At 40.5% G+C, this 24,731-nt stretch overlaps 1 protein-coding gene across 4 annotated transcripts in view; it reads left to right on the top strand.

Annotated features, from left to right (window-relative positions):
- Window positions 1–271: 271 nt before the first annotated feature.
- LOC133500874 (CUB and sushi domain-containing protein 3-like) overlaps window positions 272–24,731 on the top strand; it is a 299,335-nt gene continuing 274,875 nt past the window's right edge. For 3 of the 4 annotated variants that reach the window (XM_061820098.1, XM_061820099.1, XM_061820100.1), the window contains exon 1: window positions 272–504. In XM_061820098.1, coding sequence (XP_061676082.1) covers window positions 336–504 — 169 coding nt within the window. In that variant the 5' untranslated portion in view covers window positions 272–335. Of the gene's footprint in view, window positions 505–9,939; window positions 10,091–24,731 lie in introns of all 4 variants that reach the window. The other variant, XM_061820101.1, reaches the window with a different exon arrangement.

A 24,731-nucleotide genomic window follows, 5' to 3' on the forward strand; every position in this document is an offset into this window, starting at 1 on the left:
TTCAAATAGTCTAGGCTGGACTTGTGTCTCGTGTGCGTCCCGCAGCAGCGTCCGTGGAGGCAAGCGGGGGGGATCAATCATGAGCAGCACCGGGGGGCGTGCAGAGCGCACCGCGAGCCCAGAGACGCGCACACTTGATGCCCCTCTCAGCAGAAATCCTCGAGCCCTCGTGCAGGTTGCTTCGGTTCTCTCCTAAATTTCAGTCTCGCTCACTTCTCTGCCTTCAGCGACCGAATACCACGGCGGGCGGCGCTGTGCGTCTCTCCTCCTGACAACAGGGAATCTCCCGGAATAGAAAAAAATAGGTTAGGGATTATATATTTCGAGTTGTGACAATGACGCGGATTTACAGGGAAGAATGCTACGAGGGATCCATGGAAGTGCGGGACGTCTCCAGCCGGAGATGCGTTAAATGTGGCCGAGCTCAAACCGCTACGATGAGGATTAGGACGGGAATTGTTTTTTGGAATCTGTTCTTTTCGCTCATGCTCACCTGTGTCGAAGGTAAGGCGCGTTGCAGTATCTCTCGCCATAGTGTTCACGGAGAGTGTTTGTGCGTGTCCGAAAGGTGCAGTTGCGCATAAAATTGCCTTTCTCTGCACACCGGCTTGGAGTTAGAGCAACGCATTTCAGCGGTTTAGCGCTCAATGCAGTCTTTGAGGGAGTCACTGGATAAATATTCTTCGAGCAGCGTCCCCTAATAGTCTACGTGAGCTGCTTTGATGAGAGGGCGAACTCCTAATTTATTGAGACCTAATGACCTGCATTTCCCCTCAAGAGTGTGCTTAGGTCGTGCACATTTCCCCCTTTTTCTGTAACAGCAGACATGTGCAAGGTGGTCTTGTTAGTATTCAAGTGGTTATGTCTCATGGTCTGCCTGTTTTAAAAGTGGCTGGGGGAGTAATGCTACCCTCAAATTTGACTTAAAATATTACCTATTCACTGTTACAATAATGTGACTTTTCTTGTATTTGAAGACTTTCTGTCCTCATTTTAAGAATTTACTCACACCTATGATATTTGAAACTGCCAGTTGGCTTCTCTGGCTCAAAGGGCAATTTCCATCTATTTATTGCTTAAACTCTCACTTCTTGCAATGCCTGAAACATGTCGGCAGCAAATGTAAGCTATTTGGATGCGCACAATGCTTCAAATCGCAATTTTCAATTCAAGCGATTACCAAGGTAAAATTGTCCATCCCTGCAAAGCACTTCATTTTTTTTCTCGCCCAAAGATGTGTCCTAGCACAGTGTGCGAGTGCCCAATATTTTTCTTGTGTGTGTGATAGAGAGAGAGAGAGAGAGAGAGAGAGAGAGCGGATGGGTGCCCACAGATTTCAATTTCCATGCAGATTGTTCACCCTCTGAGTAATTTTCATGTTTGTCTGTTGGGGGTGGATGGAATGTTCTGCATGCAGAGTAGAAGCGCCCACCAAGTATGAGCCAAGTCGAGTCGAGCAGAGTCAGCCACAGTGCTGTTTTATCACCACCCACAATGTGGCAATGTCAAACCTCGGGGCCACTGCCAATCCTCCTCGTTCTATTACTTATTAGGGAGTCAGCCAGCCAGGAATTGGGGAGGGAGTTATGTTAAGGATGACGATGAGGAGGAAGCTTAAGGCAGTAGGAAAAATCAGATAGAACAGTTGTTGTTTCTTGCTGCTGACAGTCATCACGCTGTTTGCACAATTGAAGGTGTATTAGCTATGGCTTCTGACTCAGTTCTATTTGCGCCATTCCAATTTCCTCAGAAAGCGATTCTGAATGAAAGTGTTCTTCCGTTGGAGATATATATTATATTTGTAGTTTCTGTTTACTGTGAGTGGTGCACTGTTCCTATCCTCCACATATTTTTGTCACTCCACCCATTATGAATAATGCAATTCAAGTGGAATTGAGTCTAAGGGAGTCACTTGGAACTAACGTTAGTGGCACTCAATTGTTCGAGTGCATTTTTCCACTTGTTACCAGAGTGTAGCCACCTGTGACAAAAAAAAAAATAAATAATGAACGCAGGGGAAACATTTTCAAAGTAAAACATACGGAATTCATCATGAAAGGTCTTAATGTGTATCAGCACAAATCTGTTGATGAGAAATTAATTTGTAAAATAGATGTTTGTTACAATCTCGTACTTTATTTTCCACTGCACAGAACACCCCACAGTGTCAGTGGTTGTCATGGCAACAACACATAAAACTGCCATTTAACTTACAGAACAGTTCATAGCTTTCTTCTTTCGTGATGCTCCAACTAGCCTCTCAGAGCGTCCTTTGAAAATTTTCTACCCCTTCTTAATTGAACACGGAATGAGAATCCTTCCATTTTCCAACCCACTTATCCTCACAAGGTTTGCGGGTGTGCTGGAGCCTATCCTGGGTATTATCGGGCACCAGGTGGGGTACACCCTGAACTGGTTGCCTTGGAATCAAAATATATAAGTAATTTTGTTACTTTTGGAAATTTCCATGATTAAAATTGTATTTACATTTTTTAAAAATTGCTGCAAAATCTCCGATTTTTTTCTCTGGTCATATGCCATCCCGTGTTATCTCAAATGTCACCAAATAAGATATTGATGCGTCACCTCTTGGTGCAATCTATTAGTTTGCCCAAGACAAAAACAAAAAGCTGTTAAATATAAAAGAACATTGACTTTTCATCTTTACCATTTCAGGCTTTCATTTTAAAGAACTTTCACTCACGGTATTCGGTTTATCATATGAAGTGATATTTATTATGATTAAATTCAGCACATCTGTCATTAGATCTACATGGTGGTTATGTATATGATGTAATGAAATGTAATGTAAAGTAATGAAAGCGTGTTTTATTATGTTTTTACTTTGCTTTATCAGTGTAAAATTTGTGCAAAGATCTAATATGTGGGGAGTGCCAAAATAATGATCTGTGCTTTTAATCCACTTTTCCAGGTGGTTCATACAGTCAAAATCTAGAAATATAATCAAAATGTAATAAAAGCTAATTAAATATGATTTTGAGGAAGCAATTCAAATAGTTAACACTGATTACTACTAGTGTATATGTCTCATAGCCAGAAGATAGAAAACAGGTGAACAGCAGGAAAGTTCGGGCACAAAAAACAAACTTTAATTAAAAAAAAGTCTACTGTTAAGTCAATTGTAGACAGTTTTGACAAATGATGCACAGTAATTTTGAGTAGTTGACAAATTTTGGCAGTTCCACAGCTCACTGAAGAAAAAGATTGTAGTTGACAGAAGCTCGACTATGTGTCACGTGGTGATCATGAAATGACAACGGCGTGAAGTCCTGATTCTCGTCAATCAATCAGTGATTGCAGGCAATTCACCTTTTACAATATACTTTGCCTTGGAATCCAGATTGAATGTGACAGCAGGCTGGTTCTTCCAACTTCTGCCAATTAGAAACAGAAAATGCCGAGAGTCATGTTTAAGTCTTCATTTGATAAGTGAAAATGTGTGGAATGCTAAGAGTAACCCGTCTGTCAGGTCTGGGGAAGTAGTGTGGGAAGGGTAGCAATTAGACACAAATAGCATCCTTAATATGGTTCCACCAAATAGCTCCAGTTAGAACTGATTGACATTCCATTCTTATGCATTTCATGGTATTTAGATGGTAGATTGTGACTCAAACAGTTTCATTCTCTGAGGACTTGCCTCGAGTACAAATGCATTTTTACGACGTTAGAAACGAGCATTTTTGGGGGTTTTGTATGGAAAAACTGCATCGTATGGTAAATTATAAATCTTGATTGTTCAATTGTGTACCTTTTGCTTGGCCATCTTTGAGAAGCAGACATCAACCAAGAGCTCTACCACCTAAAAATGACATGTGATGACATTGAGGTACAAAAAAGGCAAACAAAAGCCATACATCTTAATATTGAACTAAAAGTAGGGTTAATAACCTATGATGAGCGCTTCATTCAACCTGTTTTACCGTCTACAAGCTAAGTAAGAGAAAGCGGTACTGCAAATTACATACTTTATGAGAGATTGCGTGAAGCATACAGTACATGCAGTATTGGGTTTCAGCCATTTTTTACAGCAGGAAGGTTCGATCAACTTGCAAATGTTTAGTGGTACACAGGTTGCTGAAAAATGGTCATGTCTGAACATGAAGTAATTCATTCGTTTTTGGATGATTTCCAGTTAAATTCTCTTCAGCACAGTTTGAAAAACATGGGAAGTTATAGGAGAAGCATACATTGTTTCTTGAAAATTGAATTTAAAAAAATATTTCTATCCATCCATGCTTATCCTCACGAGGGTCGTGGGAGTGCTGGAAACTATCCCAGCTATCATCGGGCAGGACGCAGGGTTCATCTTGAACTGGTTGACTGCTAATTGCAGGGCACATAGAGACAAACAACCAATCGCACTCACAATCACACCTATGGGCAATTTAGAATGTCCAATTAATGTTGCGTGTTTTTTGGGATGTGTGAGGAAACCAGAATGCCTGGAGAAAACCCAAGCAGGCACGGGGAGAATATGCAAATTCCACAGAGGTGAGGCCAGGATTTGAACCCTGGTCCTCAGAACTGTGAGGACTGTGTTTCACCACTGTTCCACCAGAACAATATGTTTGACACAAATATTTTCATTCAATTTAATTTTCGCTCTTCCCTGGCGCCCCGGTGGTCAACAGATTAGCATGTCAACCTCCCTTTCCTGAGGACCTGGGTTCAAATCTTGCCTGTGTGGAGTTTTCCATTTTCCAGTTTCCTCCAACTTTCCCAAAACATGTATGGTATCTTAATTGAAGACTCCAAATTGCCCCTGGGTGTGAATAGTTGTTTCTTCGTGCCCTATGATTGGCTGGCAACCAGTTCAGGTTTGCGCAGAGTTAGCTGGGAAATGCTCCAGGACCCCCACAACTCTCGTGAGGATAAGCAGTATGGAAAATGAATGGATGAATAGGTCTTCATTACACGGTTTCTAATTGCGGTGTGTCACTTTGTCAATACAGACATGCAGTAGCCACTGTTTCATTGATGTCATTGAAGACTTTGTTGCAATGTGATTATGTAAACAGATTGCAAAGGCTTCTGCATGGTTTGATCAGGATTACATTTTGCCTGTGTAATTATGGACTTTCTGCAGAGGATGTTGGGAATCATCCCACAAGCACTCTTGATCTTCCACAAATTAAGTATGAGTAAAGAGTAGGTGGCATTTTGAAGAAGTATTGGAGTACAATTGGAAAGGAAATAAACTGTATAATTACAATATTGTTTGCGTAGGACTGAACTATCTGGATTGTTGATTCATCTCTTCAAGATGTCACCACACAGTGTGGTCCCAGTGGGATACAAAAGTACAGTAGTGCCCTGGCATTTGGGTTTCAGATTAGGATATACTGTGCAGTACTTTGCTGGCAATGATTAATTCAGTTCTTCTCCAGTATCCGTTTTAATGTAAGCAGTCCTCCTAAGGCAGGAGATTGGCAATATCTTGTCTTGGGGAAGAAAATGGCTTGCCGTTTGTGAAGATTAAATGTAATGGGTTGAGGAGACGTGTGTTCCAGAGTCAAGGCCAGAGATTCAAGATGGACTGTGCAGTTTCCAGTGGAGATTAACCTGTTTAATGTCTGTGGGCATTTTTGCTGATAAAAACATACGCATCCATTCAGCCCATAAAATGCAGGGGTTACATTGACTGCAATACATTTCAGCACAGTAGATACAATGAATGCAGTTAAATGATCAATTTATGGTGGAATATGTACAAATATTTAGGCCATTTCATTATCTACAATAAAATATACTGCTATCACTCCAAAAGTGCAAAATCTTACCAAACAATTCTTCTTCTTATTATTATTATTAAGTCTAGACTTTTTTTATTTTTAGGAAATCTAAAAGACTCATTTTAAGATACAAGCTATTTTTAAACAACCAATCGCACTCACAATCACACCTATGGGCAATTTAGAATGTCCAATTAATGTTGCGTGTTTTTTGGGATGTGTGAGGAAACCAGAGTGCCTGGAGAAAACCCATGCAGGCACGGGGAGAATATGCAAATTCCACAGAGGTGGGGCCAGGATTTGAACCCTGGTCCTCAGAACTGTGAGGAATGTGTTTCACCACTGTTCCACCAGAACAATATATTTGACACAAATATTTTCATTCAATTTAATTTTCGCTCTTCCATGGCGCCCCGGTGGTCAACAGATTAGCATGTCAACCTCCCAGTCCTGAGAACCTGGGTTCAAATCATGTCTTGCCTGTGTGGAGTTTGCATTTTCCACTTTTTGTTTAGCTTGAAATCCAGGAGAAAATCCAAACTGTCTTGTTTGTAGAAATAACATTAAGTTACTGGAGAAAATTTGGCATTTTTTAAGTATACCATGTTTCTGGATGATAGACTGCACTGGATGATGATGAGCCACACAATGAAGTTATGAGAAAGAGTAGTGGAGGCTAGACTCAGATCAGAAGTAAATATATGCGAGCAACAGTATGGTTTCATGCCTAGAAAGAGTACCACAGATGCATTATTTGCCTTGAGGATGCTCGTGGAAAAGTACTGAGAAGGTCAGAAGGAGCTACATTGTATCTTTGTAGACCTAGAGAAAGCCTATGACAGAGTACCAAGAGAGGAAGTGTGGTACTGCATACGTAAGTCTGGTGTGGCAGAGAGCACGTGTATGAGGACAGCAGAACAGCGGTGAGATGTGGCGTAGGTGTGTCAAAAGAATTTAAGGTGGAGGTTGGACTGCATCAGAGATCCGCTCTGAGCCCCTTCTTGTTTGCGGTGGTAATGGGTAGGCTGACAGATGAGGTTAGACTGGAATCCCCTTGGACCATGATGATCGCAGATAATATTGTGATCTGCAGTGAAACCAGGAGGCAGGCGGCGATACAATTAGAAAGATGGAGGCACGCACTGGAACGGAGAGGAATCAAGATTAGCCAAAGTAAAAGTAATATATGTGCATGAATATGAGGGACGGAGGAGGAAGAGCGAAGCTCCAGGGAGAAGAGATAGTGAGGGTGGACAACTTCAAATACTTGGGGTCAACAATACAGAGAAATGGAGTGTGTGTTAAGGAAGTGAAGAAACGGGTCCAGGTGGGGTGGAACAGTTGGCGGAAGGTGTCCGGTTTTCGATGTGACAAAAGCGTGTCTGCTAGCATGAAGTGCAAAGTTTATAAAACAGTGGTGAGGCTGGCCATGATGTATGGATTACAGACGGTGCCACTGAAGAGACAACATCAAGCAGAACTTGAGGGAACAGAAATAAAGATGTTGAGGTTCTCACTCGGCGTGAGCAGGATGACTAGGATTAGAAATGAGCTCATTTGAGGGACAGCCAAAGTTGGATGTTTTGGAGACAAGGTTAGAGAGAGCAGACTTTGGTGGTTTGGACATGGCCAGAGGTGAGAGAGTAAGTATATTGGTAGAAGGGGGCTGATGATGGAGGTGCCAGGCAAAAGAGCGAGAGGAAGACCAAAGAAAAGGTTGATGGATGTTGTGAGGGAGGACCTGAAGACTGTGGGTGTTAGAGAGGAAGATGCGTGAGATAGGCTTAGATGGGAAAAGATGACACGCTGTGGCGACCCCTAATCGGGACAAGCTGAATGGTAAAGAAGAAGAAGACTGCACTGGATTATAAACAGCTCCCACTCTGTGTCGTGTTTTTGTTACTCCATACACGAGTTGTAGTTGACTATGCGCCATGGATGTATATGTACTGGTATGTGGTTAAAATAGATATTCACTCAGAGACTTTGTTGTTTATGTCCATAACATGTTTCCAAATAGTGAATTTGACACGGCAGTAAATCACATCAAATATAACAGAAAAGTCATTTTTTTTATTCATTCTCCTCCCATTCACTGAAACCACAAAAGCAGTCGTCTTCAGTATTGGCGTTGAAGAGCCTCAGAAGGTTTCTGTCACTTACAATTTAATTTTCATCCCAAGTTACTGCATAGGTTGTTCTGTTCTCCTAATGTAGAAGTCCACCCTTTCGAAATCCGTTCGTGATGGTTGAATCTTTTGCAATGCTCAACGACAATCCACTAGCAGACCTCAGTAAAGGATGACCTTCGCATGCGACCAGTTTTTGTGAATGATTTCTTGCCTCTACTAATACAAGCCTCCCACTCACCTTGGAGTGCCGCCTTAAAAGCATCATTCCCACTGATGTTGAATGGCTGCAAAAACTTTGTTGTTCCTCTAGGAATCACAGCAGGAATTCAATTTGATCTCTTCGTGGCTGTTTTTACAGAATCTGTTATATGAGCCCTCATACTGTCCAAAACCTGAAATACTTTTTTTGCAGTGGGAAAAAAGAAATCCTCCCTACTGTAACTAATGCAGTCTTCCTCTATGCTGGAGCAAGGTCCGTCTTTTTAAAAAAGATTTTTAACAACTTTATTTCAGATACAAAGGTCTTCATTTTCCCCTTCTTCTTGTACACTTTTGAGGAACTGTATTCTTTTTACACACGGGAGGCAACTTCGCATGACCAAATCCTAGTGCATTATAGGGAAAATACGGAAGTTAAAAGGGCTTTAATTGTTTTGTTACTGACACAGTTAAACTCCACTTATGCACTAACACGTTTCTTCCCATGCAATTCTAAATATAGATGTTCTTGTGTATGTTTGTGGACTGGAGTTTTGACATGACACAAGATCAAGAGATAGACAGAGTATGAGGACTGGTTAGAATATCTGCTTCACAGTTCTGAGGATCGAGTTTCAAAAGTATGGAGTTTGCAAGTTCTTCCTTTGCCCTCCGTGGGTTTTGTACGGGCACTCCAGTTTCCTCCCAAGTTACAAAACAATGCATGCCAGGTTAATTGAAGACTCTAAATTGGCTTTCAGTGTGAATGTGAGTGCGTATGGTTGTTTGGTTCTATGTGACCTGCGATTGGCTGGCACACAGTTCAGCGTGTGGCTCGTTTTCTGCCCAATGATAGCTTGGGTGGGCTCCAGCACTCCCACAACAACCTTTGTGAGGAAAAAATGGGTCAGAAAATGGATGGATGGAATTAGTTAAAATGATTATTTGTTCTGCTATGGTTTGATTAATTGATATCTGACTGAATGTTAAAAAATGGACATGGTGTGATTAGGAATTAGTTGATTAATAATTTAGAATTCTGATTCCTGTGAGAAGCTGATAGTTGTTTGATTGTGTCTTCAGCAACTCAAGCAAAATGGAGTGTCCTAATTGGCTTAACTCAGCATCAGCACGGCTATTTCACTCTCAACTACTTTTATGTAGTCTATAATCTATCAGAAGTAAAACTACGTCCATGCAGGCTTCTGCTATGACAGAACTGTTGTATAAATGTATTTTCTGTTCTGCTCAATACAAGGCTGGCATGGAAACTGGAGATAAAATATGAGTCTTTGATCCCCTGAAAAATAGTCAGGCACAATAAGTACGATAAACATAATTATTTCTCATAGGCAAATAAGAAACTTTTGTAAAATCATTGCAGCTTCTCTACAAATGGTCACACGCACACACACACACACACACACACACACACCTACACACACACGCACACATGCACACACACATGCATTCACAATGGTTGTGTGATTAAAGTCAAATTCAGACCTTAGGCAACACACTTTTGCCTTCATTGATTGAAAGTAAACGGGAACTGTTCTGTATCATTAGAATACATCTCAAAGTCATCGGGTTATAGATTCAGAACAATCTCAAATGCCAGTGATGTTTATATAAAATATGCATATATTCAGAATCTCATTCCATTTTTTCCCCCTCATACAATAGATGTTGGTCTGCTTTGCAGAACTTTTATGCATTGCAGTTAAATTATTAATACATTTATTGGTAATCATTTATTTATGGAGTGACCTTTTTGTTCTGATGAGTTTCATCTATCATATTCATTAAGCCTCATCCTTCTCCTCTGTTTAAACCCATGTCTAATTTTTGCCCAGAACTATTTTAGAAAGGATCATCTTGCTGATATGAAGAACTCCAGATTTCTGCCAGCCTCGATGTCCTCAAATAGCTGCATCAGCAGTTTAGATCTCTAGTTACGGTTCAACAGCAAGCAGCTAATGGTGACGAAAGAATCAGCAGCCCAAGGTCAGAGCTGCTGATCTACACAACCACAGAAACTATGAATATGACTCCCTCCCGTACACTTTTTGTCTTTTGCATGATGGTGCAGTGCAAATTTTTAGTCAAGCCCAAGAGAGAGATAGATAGAGAGAGAGAGAGAGAGAGAGAGAGAGAGAGAGAGAGAGAGAGAGAGAGAGAGAGAGAATAGATCCATGTCAAACCCAAAAACAACAAATACGGTATGTAACTTAAAAACAAAACACTGGACATTAAAACCTCATTAAAAAAATCCCTCTATATATAAAGGAAAATCTATCCTAGACTGTGCAAAACTCAAAGTTGGCAAATTAACTTGAAATAGGATACGTGATGTACAGTATAATTATTTGATTTTGTAGAATTAAAAGAAATTCAATGTGATGTAAAGTCATGCAGGTACGGGAAATGGTTTAATAGTTTTAAGTGACATGAAAATGTAGCTTCATGGAATTGCTGGCACAGTGAATTTCCCTTCCTGCCCATATGGTGGCACACGTTTTCGTAGACAATGTGAAACAGCGCCTCCCTGTGGAGAGTCTCCAACCTGACAAACATGAAACAGCTCGCAGTGTTAAATAGGCCCATTAATGGGAAACAATGAATATATAATATAATACGGGTATTGTTTTGGCCGAAATGGGGAAGGGGGCGAGATGTAAAATGCAATATTAGATGTTATGATGGCATAGTTTTGTGTGTGTGTGGAGCTTCCACAGTGGTGGATTGGCATCAGCTACATGGTACAACGTGGCGCAACAGCACTTTTGTGGGTATTCTGGGTTGCCTTAACCCCAAAATGTATCAGCTCGGAAGAAAAAAAAAACTAAAGTACCAGAAGCACCTAGACTTTCAGAGATTGCATATTATCCTTGCCCACAAAAACTTATTTTCTTGTGCAATGGAGTGCATATTTGTGCACATGCCAGCTGTTCCATGCGTGGCAGTATATTTGATTGGAGCATTTTTCATCTCACTGCTTGGCAATTTAAAACCACCAAATGGAATATTACAAAGCTATACCTTTTAGTGGCACACTCCGGAGGTAATAGTGATTCTTTAAAGAGCATCGTTTCAGGTTCACTTGTTTGTTGAAGTTTCTCATCAAGCATGCAGCCACGCATAATGCACGACTGTGGTTTGGTTCTGCACATTTTAGTTGTATGAATAGTGAAGGTGCAATAGAGCCACACAGATACTCAATTTTGAGGTCTGCAATTTAAGGTCTCTGTCTCTGCCAATGGTTGCATGCTTTACTTTTGTGCTATTAGAGAATTATGTCTCATCCTTCCGTATATGAGCTGAGGGAGAATTTGTAGTTTGTCATTAATCTGAGGAATGCATTTGAATTTCTGCAAACAAGTAAACCAAAAACAAATCCAAATACAAAACTGCTTTTTGACTTGGAGCTACACAGAGATACATGATCTGTGATTTCAAGTCTACTTATGTTTGTCTTTTCAATTCAGAATCTGAGGAGTATTTGCTCCAGTTACTTCAAGTTGACAATACTCAAGATCGTGAACATCAGTCATGGCACTCTATCATCACAAAACATAAATTATAGTAAACAACTATTTTGCTAACCAACTGCATGTTTGTATTTCTTTGATGCCCTAATACAGTGTGTGCAAAATATTGACCTCATTTTGCTGTCTGATAACAAAGCCAATTTGCACACAGTTAATCAAAAATTGTAACTGGATAGTAAAAATAAAGTTTAATGTTCAACTTTAGTTCAAGATTATTGTTAGTCTATTTGAATACTTTTTTCAAAGTGAAGGAAATATTCTTGCTATGTTTTAGTATATGCTTGAACTCATTCAAACAAGAATGAATTTTGTTGGAAATAGAAGTTGAATAAATTATCGATTAAGAAGCAATCAATTATAAAATTGAAAACTATTTTGATAATTAATAGTTTAGAGCAGGTAAAAGAGCAGGGATGTCAAACATTTTTCCACAGGCCACATTGAAGTTGACATCTTTCAAAGGGTTATTATGCCAAATGGCTCTTTAGTCGCCTCATCATATTATTGCACAGTGTAGACACACAAAACACTCAAGGAAAACAAATTCGAAATGAGAACACAAGAACAATAGTTTGTTCCACTAGTGCCCAAGTTCCTGGAAAACAGGTCACAGAAAACTGCAATATCTCAACATTGACAGTTTGGAATTTTACTTCACAGCCAGATCTTGAAGCACCAAACCCCTAAATGGACTGTACTTTATGATATGGACTCAAACCCTAGCTTGGAATGTGGGAAGAGCAACTACCAATACCCCTTAATTCAGAGACAAGATTGCTCTCACCAAAAATCAGGATATAATTGATAAAATTCTTTAGCATAATTCTTTGTTGTGGTTCGTTTGGAATCCTGAGTAGATTGGCTAATCCAGGAAGGCAGCCGGGCAGTTCCCTGTCCTCCACTCGTCCCGGATGATCAGTCAGTAGTCCGGAGAGCCTCTGGATTGGCGAACAATCTTGGAATCCCACTTCTAACACTGTTTTGTGGAGCATCTGTAGAGGGTTGACCTCACAGCTCTGAGGTCCCAGGTTCAAACCCACCTGTGTGGAGTTTGGATATTTTCACCGTGCCTGTGTGGGTTTTCTCCGGGCACTCCGGTTTCCTCCCACATCCCAAAAACATGCAACATTAATTGCACACTCTGAATTGCCCGTAGGTGTGATTTGGTAGTGCAACTGGTTGTTTGTCTCAATGTGCCTTGCGATTGGCTGGTTACCAGTTCAAGGTCTACCCCGCCTCCTGGCTGTTGATAGCTGGGATAGGCTCCAGCACTCCCACAACTCTCGTGAGGATAAGTGGCTTGGAAAATGAATGAAATGGACATTTCATTTTATGATTGAAAAATGTTTTATATAAGACAGAGGTAGCATATTCCAGCAAAGGAAACTATTTATTGACCAATATTTTGCAGCCTTTGTCCTTTTCTCCAGTCTGTAATACAGTGTCAGTGATTGATATCTATATTTGTTGGCTGCCTTCCTCTTTATGGGCAGGTGCAAACCAGTGCATGTATTGCGTATTTAACATTAATTGCCAGTGTTGGTTTCAGCGTCTGTTGAAATGAAAACCCATTGTTACGAACAGTGTAAGATATATTTAAGCATTGGGATTTTGTATATCAAGTAAAGGGGAAAAATATGTGGCAAAAATAAGTCTAGAAGAGAACCCTGAAAGTGCATAGCTCAGGAGGCTGTTGGATGGTGGGCTCAGACTGTCTTTGAAGAGACACCCTGTGATGTATGAGGGGTGAAGGCGAAACACTATAGATCAAACAGTGGCCCATGTGGTGCTCAAAGCAAACCTTCTTTCTTCCTAACAGACTTATTTTTTTTTTTTACTTATTTGCATTAACGTCCAGTGACAGTCATTGTTACATGCGCTGTAAGATTTTCTGCCTAACGTTTAAAGTTGTAGTGAAGTCACAGCCATTTAGTGCATAATGACTTATAGATACATAGCAGTATTCATCGTTCTATGGAATAGAGGGTGGTACGGCTAAGGGGTAGAATACTGAGGGAATTGCTGATTGAACTCTGGTTTACCCTCAGAGTTGGCAAGCAGTTCATGACATTCTACCTAGCATTAGTGTGAATTTCTTCACTAAAAGGGAACACTATGCAGTTTTTACCTTTAATGTTGTATTGTATCCTAAATGTCAACTATCGTTAGCCTGATAGCATAATTGCAATCAAGAAGTGTCCTGTAATTTTTTTAACATTTCCATAGAACAAGACAAAACATGACAAATTCAATAAAGAGTCCGGTTGCTTCCATTCACCCTTTATGTATTAACCTGGCTGGCCTGGATGATGAAGATTCTACACAGGTATGGTAATTGTAAATGGAGTGGACTTATACAGTACTCTCTCTATAAACTATTAGAGTCCCTAAAGCATTTTACAGAGGCTCACATTCCCCCATTATCGCACAGATTCATACATCAATATATGGCTGCTGCCACGCATGACTTTGTCAGGCCCCCTTGGAGCAATTTGGGATTCAGTGTCTTGCCGAAGGACACTTTGACACCAGACAGATCCAAGAGCTGTGACCCTTCAGTCAGTAACACAAACCGCTCTACTAAGTGAGCCACATTTCTCATTTTTTAGCAACCAGATTGGTATTTTTTAATATTATAACGAGGTGTTTAAAATGAGAAACCAGTCATTGAAAACGTTGCATTTCTCGCAGTACTGGTCGACTACATTACCAAAATAATTAATAACTGGGTAAATCATCCATCTATTTTACAGTGTGGTATTAGTTTTTTAACAAAAGGATTCGCATACAAATGATTTTTCCTGCTGAATTAATTAATCTTAATTATTATTTTATATTAATTAATTAATCTTTTTAGAGTTACAAAACATCATATTCTCGCCCATTTATGCAGTGTCCCTGAATGCACCTCACACACAGCTTTTCCGGTTTTGATTTTGTAGAGAGAAATAGGGAATGCAACAAGTGTATATTATTTCTGGTGATCTCATTAAAAGCTATCATACATGGGGATAAGTAAGCAACACTCTGGGCTTGTCTGTGTGATGTTTTCTAATTTACCGTAACATGGGTGCTAATCTTATTAACATGTCCAAACAGGTCCCTCTACAAGTCACTTAGTATTACAGATGATTTACTGCATATTGCACAAATATACATATATATTTATAATATATTACAATATATATATATATATATATATATATATATATATATATATATTATATTTATAATATTTGTGTATATATATAATATATACACAAATATTGCAGCAGCCCCAGCGATGTGACCATGCTCCAATAAAACATCATGAAGCCCTAATGGAGATGTAACTTTAAAACCAGTTGTATATCATACATATCATGTCATATATCACATTCTCTAATCAAGTGCTTCCCCACCTGTGTGCAGGGGAACCCTAGTGTGGCTTGAGATAATCAAGGGTATCATAGGAAACTATCCAATTTTACTGAATTTCTCAGAAAAAAGATATTTATTCATTATAAATATGTGGATCAGAATAAGTCATGGTGGCCTGCACAAATAGTTCTGTGTTCAATTTTCTTATGTAAAATGGATTCCTTGGATCCATAAAGATTTGCAAACACTGCTCTGCTCCACGGATTGTCAAACAAAAAAACCTACTCATACAAACACTCCAAATTTTTAGGCTGAGCTGCAATTGTTCACCTCTGTCATGATTACTCTAAACAGAGCCTGAAGTCAATTTTTGTACACAGTTTCCTGTCAATACTTTTAGCACCAATTTAGTGTCAACAAGATGTGCAGTACAGAATAGTAATGATCAGTCTCTAGACCCAAGTGGAGGAGTCCAAGACTGGAGTGGGAGATCAACAGCCAGTTTGGTGCAGTGTCTTTAGTAATGCAGACTTTGTATCGGTCTGTTGTGATAAAGAGGGAGTTAAGTCAAATGGCGAAGTTCTCAATTTACCAGTTGAGCTACGTTCCTACAGTCATAAGTTGTGGGTCATGACCGAAAGAACAATATCCCGGATACAAGCAGCTGAAATGAGTTTCCTCTGCAGGGTGTTCGAGTTCTCCCTTAGAGATAGGGTGGGAGGCTCAGTCACCCGGGAGGGGCTCAGTGTCGAGCCGCTTCTCCTCTGTCTTGACTGAGGCCAGATGAGGTGGGAGGGGCATCTGATCTGGATGCCTCGCGGACACCTCCCTGGTGAGGTATTTGGGCACATCCCACTGGAAAGAGACCCCGGGGACGACCCAGGTCATGCTAGAGAGCCCGTCGCTCAGCTGGCCTGGGAATGCCTTGGGATCCCCCTGGGGGAAGGGAAGTCTGGGTATTCCTACTAAAGCTACTGCCTCTGCAACCTGTCCCAGAAATGTCGGAGAAGATGGATGGGTGGATAGTCTCTGGTGTTGAGAAACCCATTCTCACGATCTCAGGAATACTATTGGTACATATGTTTTCTACTTTGACCAACGTCAAGCAGGAAAGGGCAAGAAAGACAGATATTGTTTTGGTTCCTATTTGTTCGTCCGCTGGTTTGTTTGTAAGCTGGATAACTCAAGACCATGGTACTGCTTTTCATTGAGCTCAGTGGAGTGCTCTGACTACGAATGGACCCATTACATTTAAGAGCAAATCAATTTTACTGTCCCTCAAGGGAATATTTTAACTCACACACTGCAGTATTATTTTGCATTTCACACCACACATTGAATTTAGATACAATAACATACATGAAGCCATGTAAGGAGAGACATCAAAGTGAAAGGGGCAGTGCAACCCTTGAGCAAGGGACTGTGCCTCGCTCAAGAGTATCTCGGTAGCAGCTAGGACACAGACTACGGGTAGCATTTTTCCAACAACTAATTAGCATTCTTATATTACACAGCAGTTGTTTAACTGTGATCCTCCAGTTGCAAACTCCAAGTCCTTGTAGATGAGCTACTTCTGCCTAAAAACACTATATTTGAGTAAAAATAAACCTAAACTGTTTATAACATCCCAAAAAAAATACCTTCTTTAAACAAAAAGTAGCCCGCTAACTAAAATGCAAACATAGAAACAGTGACGCATTGTCAATAATAGTCACAATGGAAGTGTTTCTTCATTAATTTATTTATTGTTATTTTTTTGAATTGGAATAATTCAATACAAATTTAGCATGAATTTGCTATGAAAAAACCTCCAAACAAAAGGCCTGAGCAAATGTCTTTACTTTCCACTGTCTCTCTTCCATCATTTGCCCCTTTGACTCCAGCATTGACACATTGGCTGTAATGATGCCCGGGGAGGGTTAGTGCTTCAGCTCCTGCCTCCTCAATTGAAATTCAAAGTGCTCTGGCTTTGAAATGTCCTTGACATGGAACCCCCTGTTGTTCCTGAAGTAGGTCTATGTGGGGTATGTCTGTCACTTTGGTTAAAAACCTCCATCAAATAAATTTTAGATCACATCTCTGCCTGATACGATTAAAACAGAATATTTTGTCTTGATGCTGTAGAATGTTCAAACTATAGTGTACAGCCAGAGTAATACTTCAGCGATCTTACTAATGAACGAACTGAAAAGATTGTCTGTGGAGGAATCTATTCCCTTACATTATTTAGATCAGTGTTTTCTAACCTTTGATGAGTGAAGGCTATTTTAAATCTGAAAAATCTTACAGTATGTGTGTGTATATATATATATATATATATATATATATATATATATATATATATATATATATATATATATATATATTATATATATATATATATATATATATATATATATATATATATATATATCTATATATATATATATAATATATATATATATCTTCTTCTTTTCCTTTCGGCTTGTCCCGTTAGGGGTCGCCACAGCGTGTCATCTTTTGCCATCTTAGCCTATCTCCTGCATCTTCCTCTCTAACCCCAACTGCCCTCATGTCTTCCCTCACCACATCCATAAACCTTCTCTTTGGTCTTCCTCTCGCTCTTTTGCCTGGGAGCTCCATCCTCAGCATCCTTCTACCAATATACTCACTCTCTCGCCTCTGAACATGTCCAAACCATCGAAGTCTGCTCTCTCGAATCTTGTCTCCAAAACATCCAGCTTTGGCTGTCCCTCGAATGAGCTCATTTCTAATCCTATCCAACCTGGTCACTCCGAGCGAGAACCTCAACATCTTCATTTCTGCCACCTCCAGTTCAGCTTCCTGTTGTTTCTTCAGTGCCACCGTCTCTAATCCGTACATCATGGCCGGCCTCACCACTGTTTTGTAAACTTTGCCCTTCATCCTAGCAGAGACTCTTCTGTCACTTACACACCAGACACCTTCCGCCAGCTGTTCCAACATGCTTGGACCCGTTTCTTCACTTTCTTACCACACTCACCATTGCTCTGGATTGTTGACCCCAAATATTTGAAGTCCTCCACCTTCGCTATCTCTTCTCCCTGTAACCTCACTCTTCCCCCTCCACCTTTCTCATTCACGCACATACATTCTGTTTTACTTCTGCTAATCTTCATTCCTCTCTTTTCCAGTGCATGTCTCCATCTTTCCAATTGTTCCTCTGCATGCTCCCTGCTTTCACTGCATATGACAATATCATCTGCGAACATCATGGTCCAAGGGGATTCCAGTCTAACCTCATCTGTCAGCCTATCCATTACCACTGCAAACAGGAAGGGGCTCAGAGCTGATCCCTGATGCAGTCCCACCTCCACCTTAAATTCCTCTGTCACACCTAAGGCACACCTCACCATTGTTCTGCTGCCATCATACATGTCCTGTACTATTTTAACATACTTCTCTGCCACACCAGACTTACGCATGCAGTACCACAGTTCCTCTCTTGGTACTCTGTCATAGGCTTTCTCTAGATCCACAAAGACACAATGTAGCTCCTTCTGACCTTCTCTGTACTTTTCCACGAGCATCCTCAAGGCAAATAATGCATCTGTGGTACTCTTTCTAGGCATGAAACCATACTGTTGCTCGCAGATACTTACTTCTGTCCTGAGTCTAGCCTCCACTACTCTTTCCCATAACTTCATTGTGTGGCTCATCAACTTTATTCCTCTATAGTTCCCACAGCTCTGAACATCCCCTTTGTTCTTAAAAATGGGAACTAGAACACTTTTCCTCCATTCTTCAGGCATCTTTTCGCCCGCTAGTATTCTGTTGAATAAGTTGGTCAAAAACTCCACAGCCATCTCTCCAAATTGCTTCCATACCTCTACCGGTATGTCATCAGGACCAACTGCCTTCCCATTTTTCATCCTTTGTAATGCCTTTCTGACTTCCCCCTTAGTAATCATTTCCACTTCCTGGTCCTTCACTCTTGCCTCTTCAACTCTTCCTTCTCTGTCATTTTCTTCATTCATCAACTTCTCAAAGAATTCTTTCCATCTATTTAGCACACTACCGGCACCAGTCAACACATTTCCATCTCTATCCTTAATCACCCTAACCTTCTGCACATCCTTCCCATCTCTATCCCTCTGTCTGGCCAACCTGTAGAGATCCTTTTCTCCTTCTTTCGTGTCCAACCTGGTGTACATGTCTTCATATGCCTCTTGTTTAGCCTTTGCCACCTCTACCTTTGCCCTACGTCGCATCTCGATGTACTCCTTTCGCCTCTCCTCAGTCCTCTCAGTATCCCACTTCTTCTTCGCTAATCTCTTTCCTTGTATGACTCCCTGTATTTTGGGGTTCCACCACCAAGTCTCCTTCTCCCCTTTCCTACCAGATGACACACCAAGAACTCTCCTGCCTGTCTCTCTGATCACCTTGGCTGTCGTCGTCCAGTCTTCCGGGAGCTTCGGTTGTCCATCGAGAGCCTGTCTCACCTCTTTCCGGAAGGCCGCACAACATTCTTCCTTTCTCAGCTTCCACCACATGGTTCTCTGCTCTACCTTTGTCTTCTTAATCTTCCTACCCACCACCAGAATCATCCTACATACTACCATCCTATGCTGTCGAGCTACACTCTCCCCTACCACTACTTTACAGTCAGTAACCTCCTTCAGATTACATCGTCTGCACAAAATATAATCTACCTGCGTGGTTCTACCTCCGCTCTTGTAGGTCACTATATGCTCCTCCCTCTTCTGGAAATAAGTGTTCACTACAGCCATCTCCATCCTTTTTGCAAAGTCCACCACCATCTGCCCTTCAAAGTTCCTTTCCTGGATGCCGTACTTACCCAACACTTCTTCATCGCCCCTGTTTCCTTTACCAATATGTCCATTACAATCTGCACCAATCACAACTCTCTCAATGTCTGGGATGCTCAGAACTAATTCATCTAGTTCCTTCCAGAATTTCTCTTTCAACTCTAGGTCACATCCTACCTGTGGTGCATAGCCGCTAACCACATTATACATAACACCCTCAATTTCAAATTTTAGTCTCATCACTCGATCTGATACTCTTTTCACCTCCAAGACATTCTTAGCCAGCTCTTCCTTTAAAATAACCCCTACTCCATTTCTCTTCCCATCTACTCCGTGGTAGAATAATTTAAACCCTGCTCCCAAACTTCTAGCCTTACTACCTTTCCACCTGCTCTCTTGGATGCACAGAATATCAACCTTTCTCCTAATCATCATGTCAACCAACTCCTGAGCTTTTCCTGTCATAGTCCCAACATTCAAAGTCCCTACACTCAGTTGTAGGCTCTGTGCATTCCTCTTTTTCTTCTGACGCTGGATCCGGTTTCCTCCTCTTGTTTGTCTTCGACCCACAGTAGCTGAATTTCCACCGACGCCCTGCAGGTTAGCAGTGGCGGGGGCGGGCGTTGTTAACCCGGGCCACGACCGATCCGGTATGGGATTCTTTAGATGAACGCTCATATTTGTTTGGCACAGTTTTTACGCCGGATGCCCTTCCTGACGCAACCCTCTGCATTTATCCGGGCTTGGGACCGGCCTACAGATTGCACTGGTTTGTGCCCCCCATAGGGCTGCATTATATATATATATATATATATATATATATATATACATGTGTATATATATACAGCAAAGAAAATAAGTATTTGAACACCCTGCTCTAATGCAAGTTCTCCCACTTAGAAATGATGGAGGGGTCTGAAATTTTCATCGTAGGTGCATGTCCAATGTGAAAGAGTTAATCTAAAAAGAAAAATCCAGAAATCACAATGCGTGATTTTTTTTTTTTACGATTTATTTGTGTGATACAAATAAGTATTTGAACATCTGAGAAAACCAATGTTATTTGGTACAATAGCCTTTTTTTGCAATTACAGAGGTCAAACATTTCCTGTAGTTGTTCACCAGGTTTTCACACACTGCAAGAGCGATTTTGGCCCACTCCTCCACACAGATCTTCTCTAGATCAAACAGGTTTCTGGGCTGACACTGAGAAACATGGAGTTTCAGGTCCCTCCAAAGATTTTTTATTTGGTTTAGGTCTGGAGACTGGCTGGCCATGCCAGAACCTTGATACGCTTGTTACGGAGCCACTCCTTGGTTTTCCTGGCTGTGTGCTTCAGGTCATTGTCATGTTGAAAGACCTAGCCATGACCCTTCTTCAATGCTCTGACTGGGGGAAATCTCACAATGTACAATATAGTTAAGTTGTCCTGTCCCATGTGAAGAAAAATACCCCCAAAGCATGATGCTACCACCCCCATGCTTCACAGTAGGGATGGTGTTCTTAGGATGGAACTCATCAATCAATCTTCTAAACACGTTTAGTGGAATTATGACCAAAAAGTTCCATTTTGGTCTCATCTGACCACAGAACTTTCTCCCATGACTCCTCTGTGTCATCCAAATGGTCATTGGCAAACTTAAGACGGGCCTTGACATTTGCTGGTTTAAGCAGGGGAACCTTCTGTGCCATGCATGATTTCAAACCATGACGTGGTATGACGTGTATTACCAACAGTCACCTTGGAAACGGTGGTCCCAGCTCTTTTCAGGTCATTGACCAAGTCCTGTTGTGTAGTCCTGGGCTGATTCCCCACCTTTCTAAGGATCATTGAGACCCCACAAGGTGATATCTTGCATGGGGCTCCATTCTGATTAAGATTGATCGTCATGTTCAGCTTCTTCCATTTTCTAACGATTGCTCCAACAGTGGACCTTGTTTCACCAAGCTGCTTGCCAATTTCTCCGTAGCCCTTTCCAGCCATGTGGAGTTGTCTCTGGTGTCTTTGGACAGCTCTTTGGTCTTGGCCATGTTACAAGTTCGACTCTAACTGATTGTATGGGGTGGACAGATGTCTTTATTGAACTAACGACCTCACACAGGTGCATGTGATTCAGGATAATACATGGAGTGAAGGTAGACTTTTAAAGGCGGACTAACAAGTGTTCAGAATTCGAGCTGATAAATAGGTGTTAAAATACTTATTTGCAGCTGTATCATACAAATCATCAAAAAAAAAATCATACATTATTATTTCTGGATTTTTCTTTTTAGATTAATCTCTCTCATAGTGGACATGCACCTACAATGAAAATTTCAGACTGCTCCATGAACTTGGAATATAGCAGGGTGTTCAAATACTCATTTTCTTCACTGTATATATATATATATATATATATATATATATATATATATATATATATATATATAAATACATCAGGTGGATTAGCTGGAAAGGGTTGGCTTCAATCCCGGCCCTGCCTGTGTGGAGTTTGCATCTTCTCCCTACGTGGGTTTTCTCCTGGCACTCCGGTTTCCTCCCACATCACAAAAACATGCAACATTAATTGGATATTCTAAATTGCCCCTAGGTGTGATTGTTAGTGTGACTGTCTTAATGTGCCCTGTCATTGGCTGGCAACCAGTTTAGGGTGTACTCTGCCTTCTGCTCGATTACAGCTGGGATAGGCTCCAGCTAAGGAAATGGATGGATGGATGGGTATATGTAATAATGACACTTGCGCGTGCCATGACTAATACTGTTGTACGGATGGCAACATCTAGTTAAAGATCATTTGTTATACCACTCACCAAATGTCACTGGATAGAGTGATTAAAAAAAGACTATATTTGACAAAATAATTGTTTTTCAGACAAAATGAGTGAAATAGGATAGGGTGCTGATGACACCCTGTCAAACAGCAATACACACTGAATCCTTGACCCCGAAGTAGACTTAAAAATAGAGCAATCAAACTGAATTCATTACACCAAGGAAGCACATAATATGTGACAAACAAGACAGTGTAATAAATAAATAACAATACTGAGAAAAGATTGACATGAAGTGACAATTATTGGATGCAAAAACTAAAGTAAAAGTGTGAGTTGGAGCCCGAGCAGAAATTAGCAACAGCAGCCCAAGCTCTAAATGGGAGAGAACCAAGAGAAACCAAATCATAGAATTAAATTCTTTAGTGCACAAACAAACGGTAAAGTACTGCCAAATTAAACAAGATACGAGGAATGAGTAACACTACGAAGTAAATGTTACAGACAATGGAGTTACTGTAGCAATAAAATAATCTGACTTTTACAATCTGCTTCCACTGTGTCTAAACATAGCAGATAATAATTGACAGCAGGTGTGATACAGGACACTCCGCCCACCAGCCCTCACCAAGGAGACTGAGGAAAAACAAATACAAAAAAAAAAAAAACAGAACAGCCAGGCAGAGAAACAGCAACAGAGTCATGTTCCAAATGTGGGCTACGATTAAAAGGAAACAATGATTTTTTTTCATCACATTTTTTCGGCGCGCCCAGCTATTTTAAAAAATAATCTGCGGCCTGCTTTTATCAAAACCCCAAGTTTAAGAATTATAGAGGTATTTTTTTAAAGCACATTTCTTGCCTTGGTTAGTGTGGCTCATTTTAGGGGAAGACCTGTCTAAAGCAGTGAGCCTTTTCATACTGCTGGGCAAATAGCAATTCCAGCTATCGTGAGAATTACAACCAGTGGACTGGATCTGGTTGGCACATTTCTTTTGGCATTTTAGCTACTTGCATCCTGCAAACTTAGAGACCAGGAAACAAGCTAACACCCTGAAAAACTTTAGCAGATTTGGCAGACCTGTCAGTCCCGTGATGGGTGTATTGGCACAACAAGGGTGCGTTACATGTGACAATTTAGTGATTGTGATTGTGTGAATGTGGTAGTTGGGTGTTCATATATGTCTTGATTTTACTTCTCCAGCCTGCATCCCCCTTGCCTGCGCCTTGCTCTCCCCTCTCCTGACGCAATCAAAGAAAATGTATTTGTATAGCCCATTTCATACAAAAGGTAACTCAATGCACTTTACATCTTTAAAAACATTCAAATACATACATAAAAATATTTCAAAAGTACAGTTAAAATAACTTTTAGTGCAAGAAATTTCCCTGAAAAGTGGAAATACTCTAAAAAGGATGAGGAATAAGAGATTTTAGCCCTATGGGGTTTGTATTCCATGAGCATTTCTTTCATGTATTCAGGACTTAAACAATTTAGTGATTTATAGACCAGTACCAGAACTTGAAAATCTATTCTAAAGCTGACCGGAAGCCAGTGTAAAGACTTTAGAATTGGAGTTACAGTATATGCCGGGGTTCAGGAACCTTTTAGGCAGAGTGCGCCATAAATGCCAAAATGTAATTTCAAAAGAGCCATGCAATATTTTTAAACTAAATACAGGTGTATTTAAGGATTTATGTAGAACCAACACTTTTATAGTACAATAAGTTTTTGAATTCTTTTAAATAACATTGTTGTGTGTTGCTAACCAATGATGACAAAAGCACGTCTTACCATTAATGTGACTTCTGGTGCTGCATCGTTTTGCTGATGGCTTTATAGTCCTTCATACGTTGTTAGATTAAGCTTCATGCAGGCATTGAGACTTTCATCCGATAATCGTGAATGTAATTCAATTTGATTTGCCATCATGATGGTACGATGGTGAACAGTTCTTGCCTACAATAGCATGTATTTTATTCATTTGATTATCTTGTCTTTATGCGAAAAGTTGTCAAAAAGTTCATTGGCAACGTCAGGCACGTATGCCTTGGCATACTCTTTCATCTGTTAATGGCTGTCCAGTCTTCTCGAAAACTGTAGAACTCCCCATCTTTTTTTCTTTGCGCAGTTGTTTGCGCAATTAATTATTGCTACCTGCTCTGCGTTGAACCCT

This window comes from Syngnathoides biaculeatus, chromosome 5 (assembly GCF_019802595.1).
Source record: "Syngnathoides biaculeatus isolate LvHL_M chromosome 5, ASM1980259v1, whole genome shotgun sequence".
Taxonomy (NCBI): Eukaryota; Metazoa; Chordata; class Actinopteri; order Syngnathiformes; family Syngnathidae; genus Syngnathoides; species Syngnathoides biaculeatus.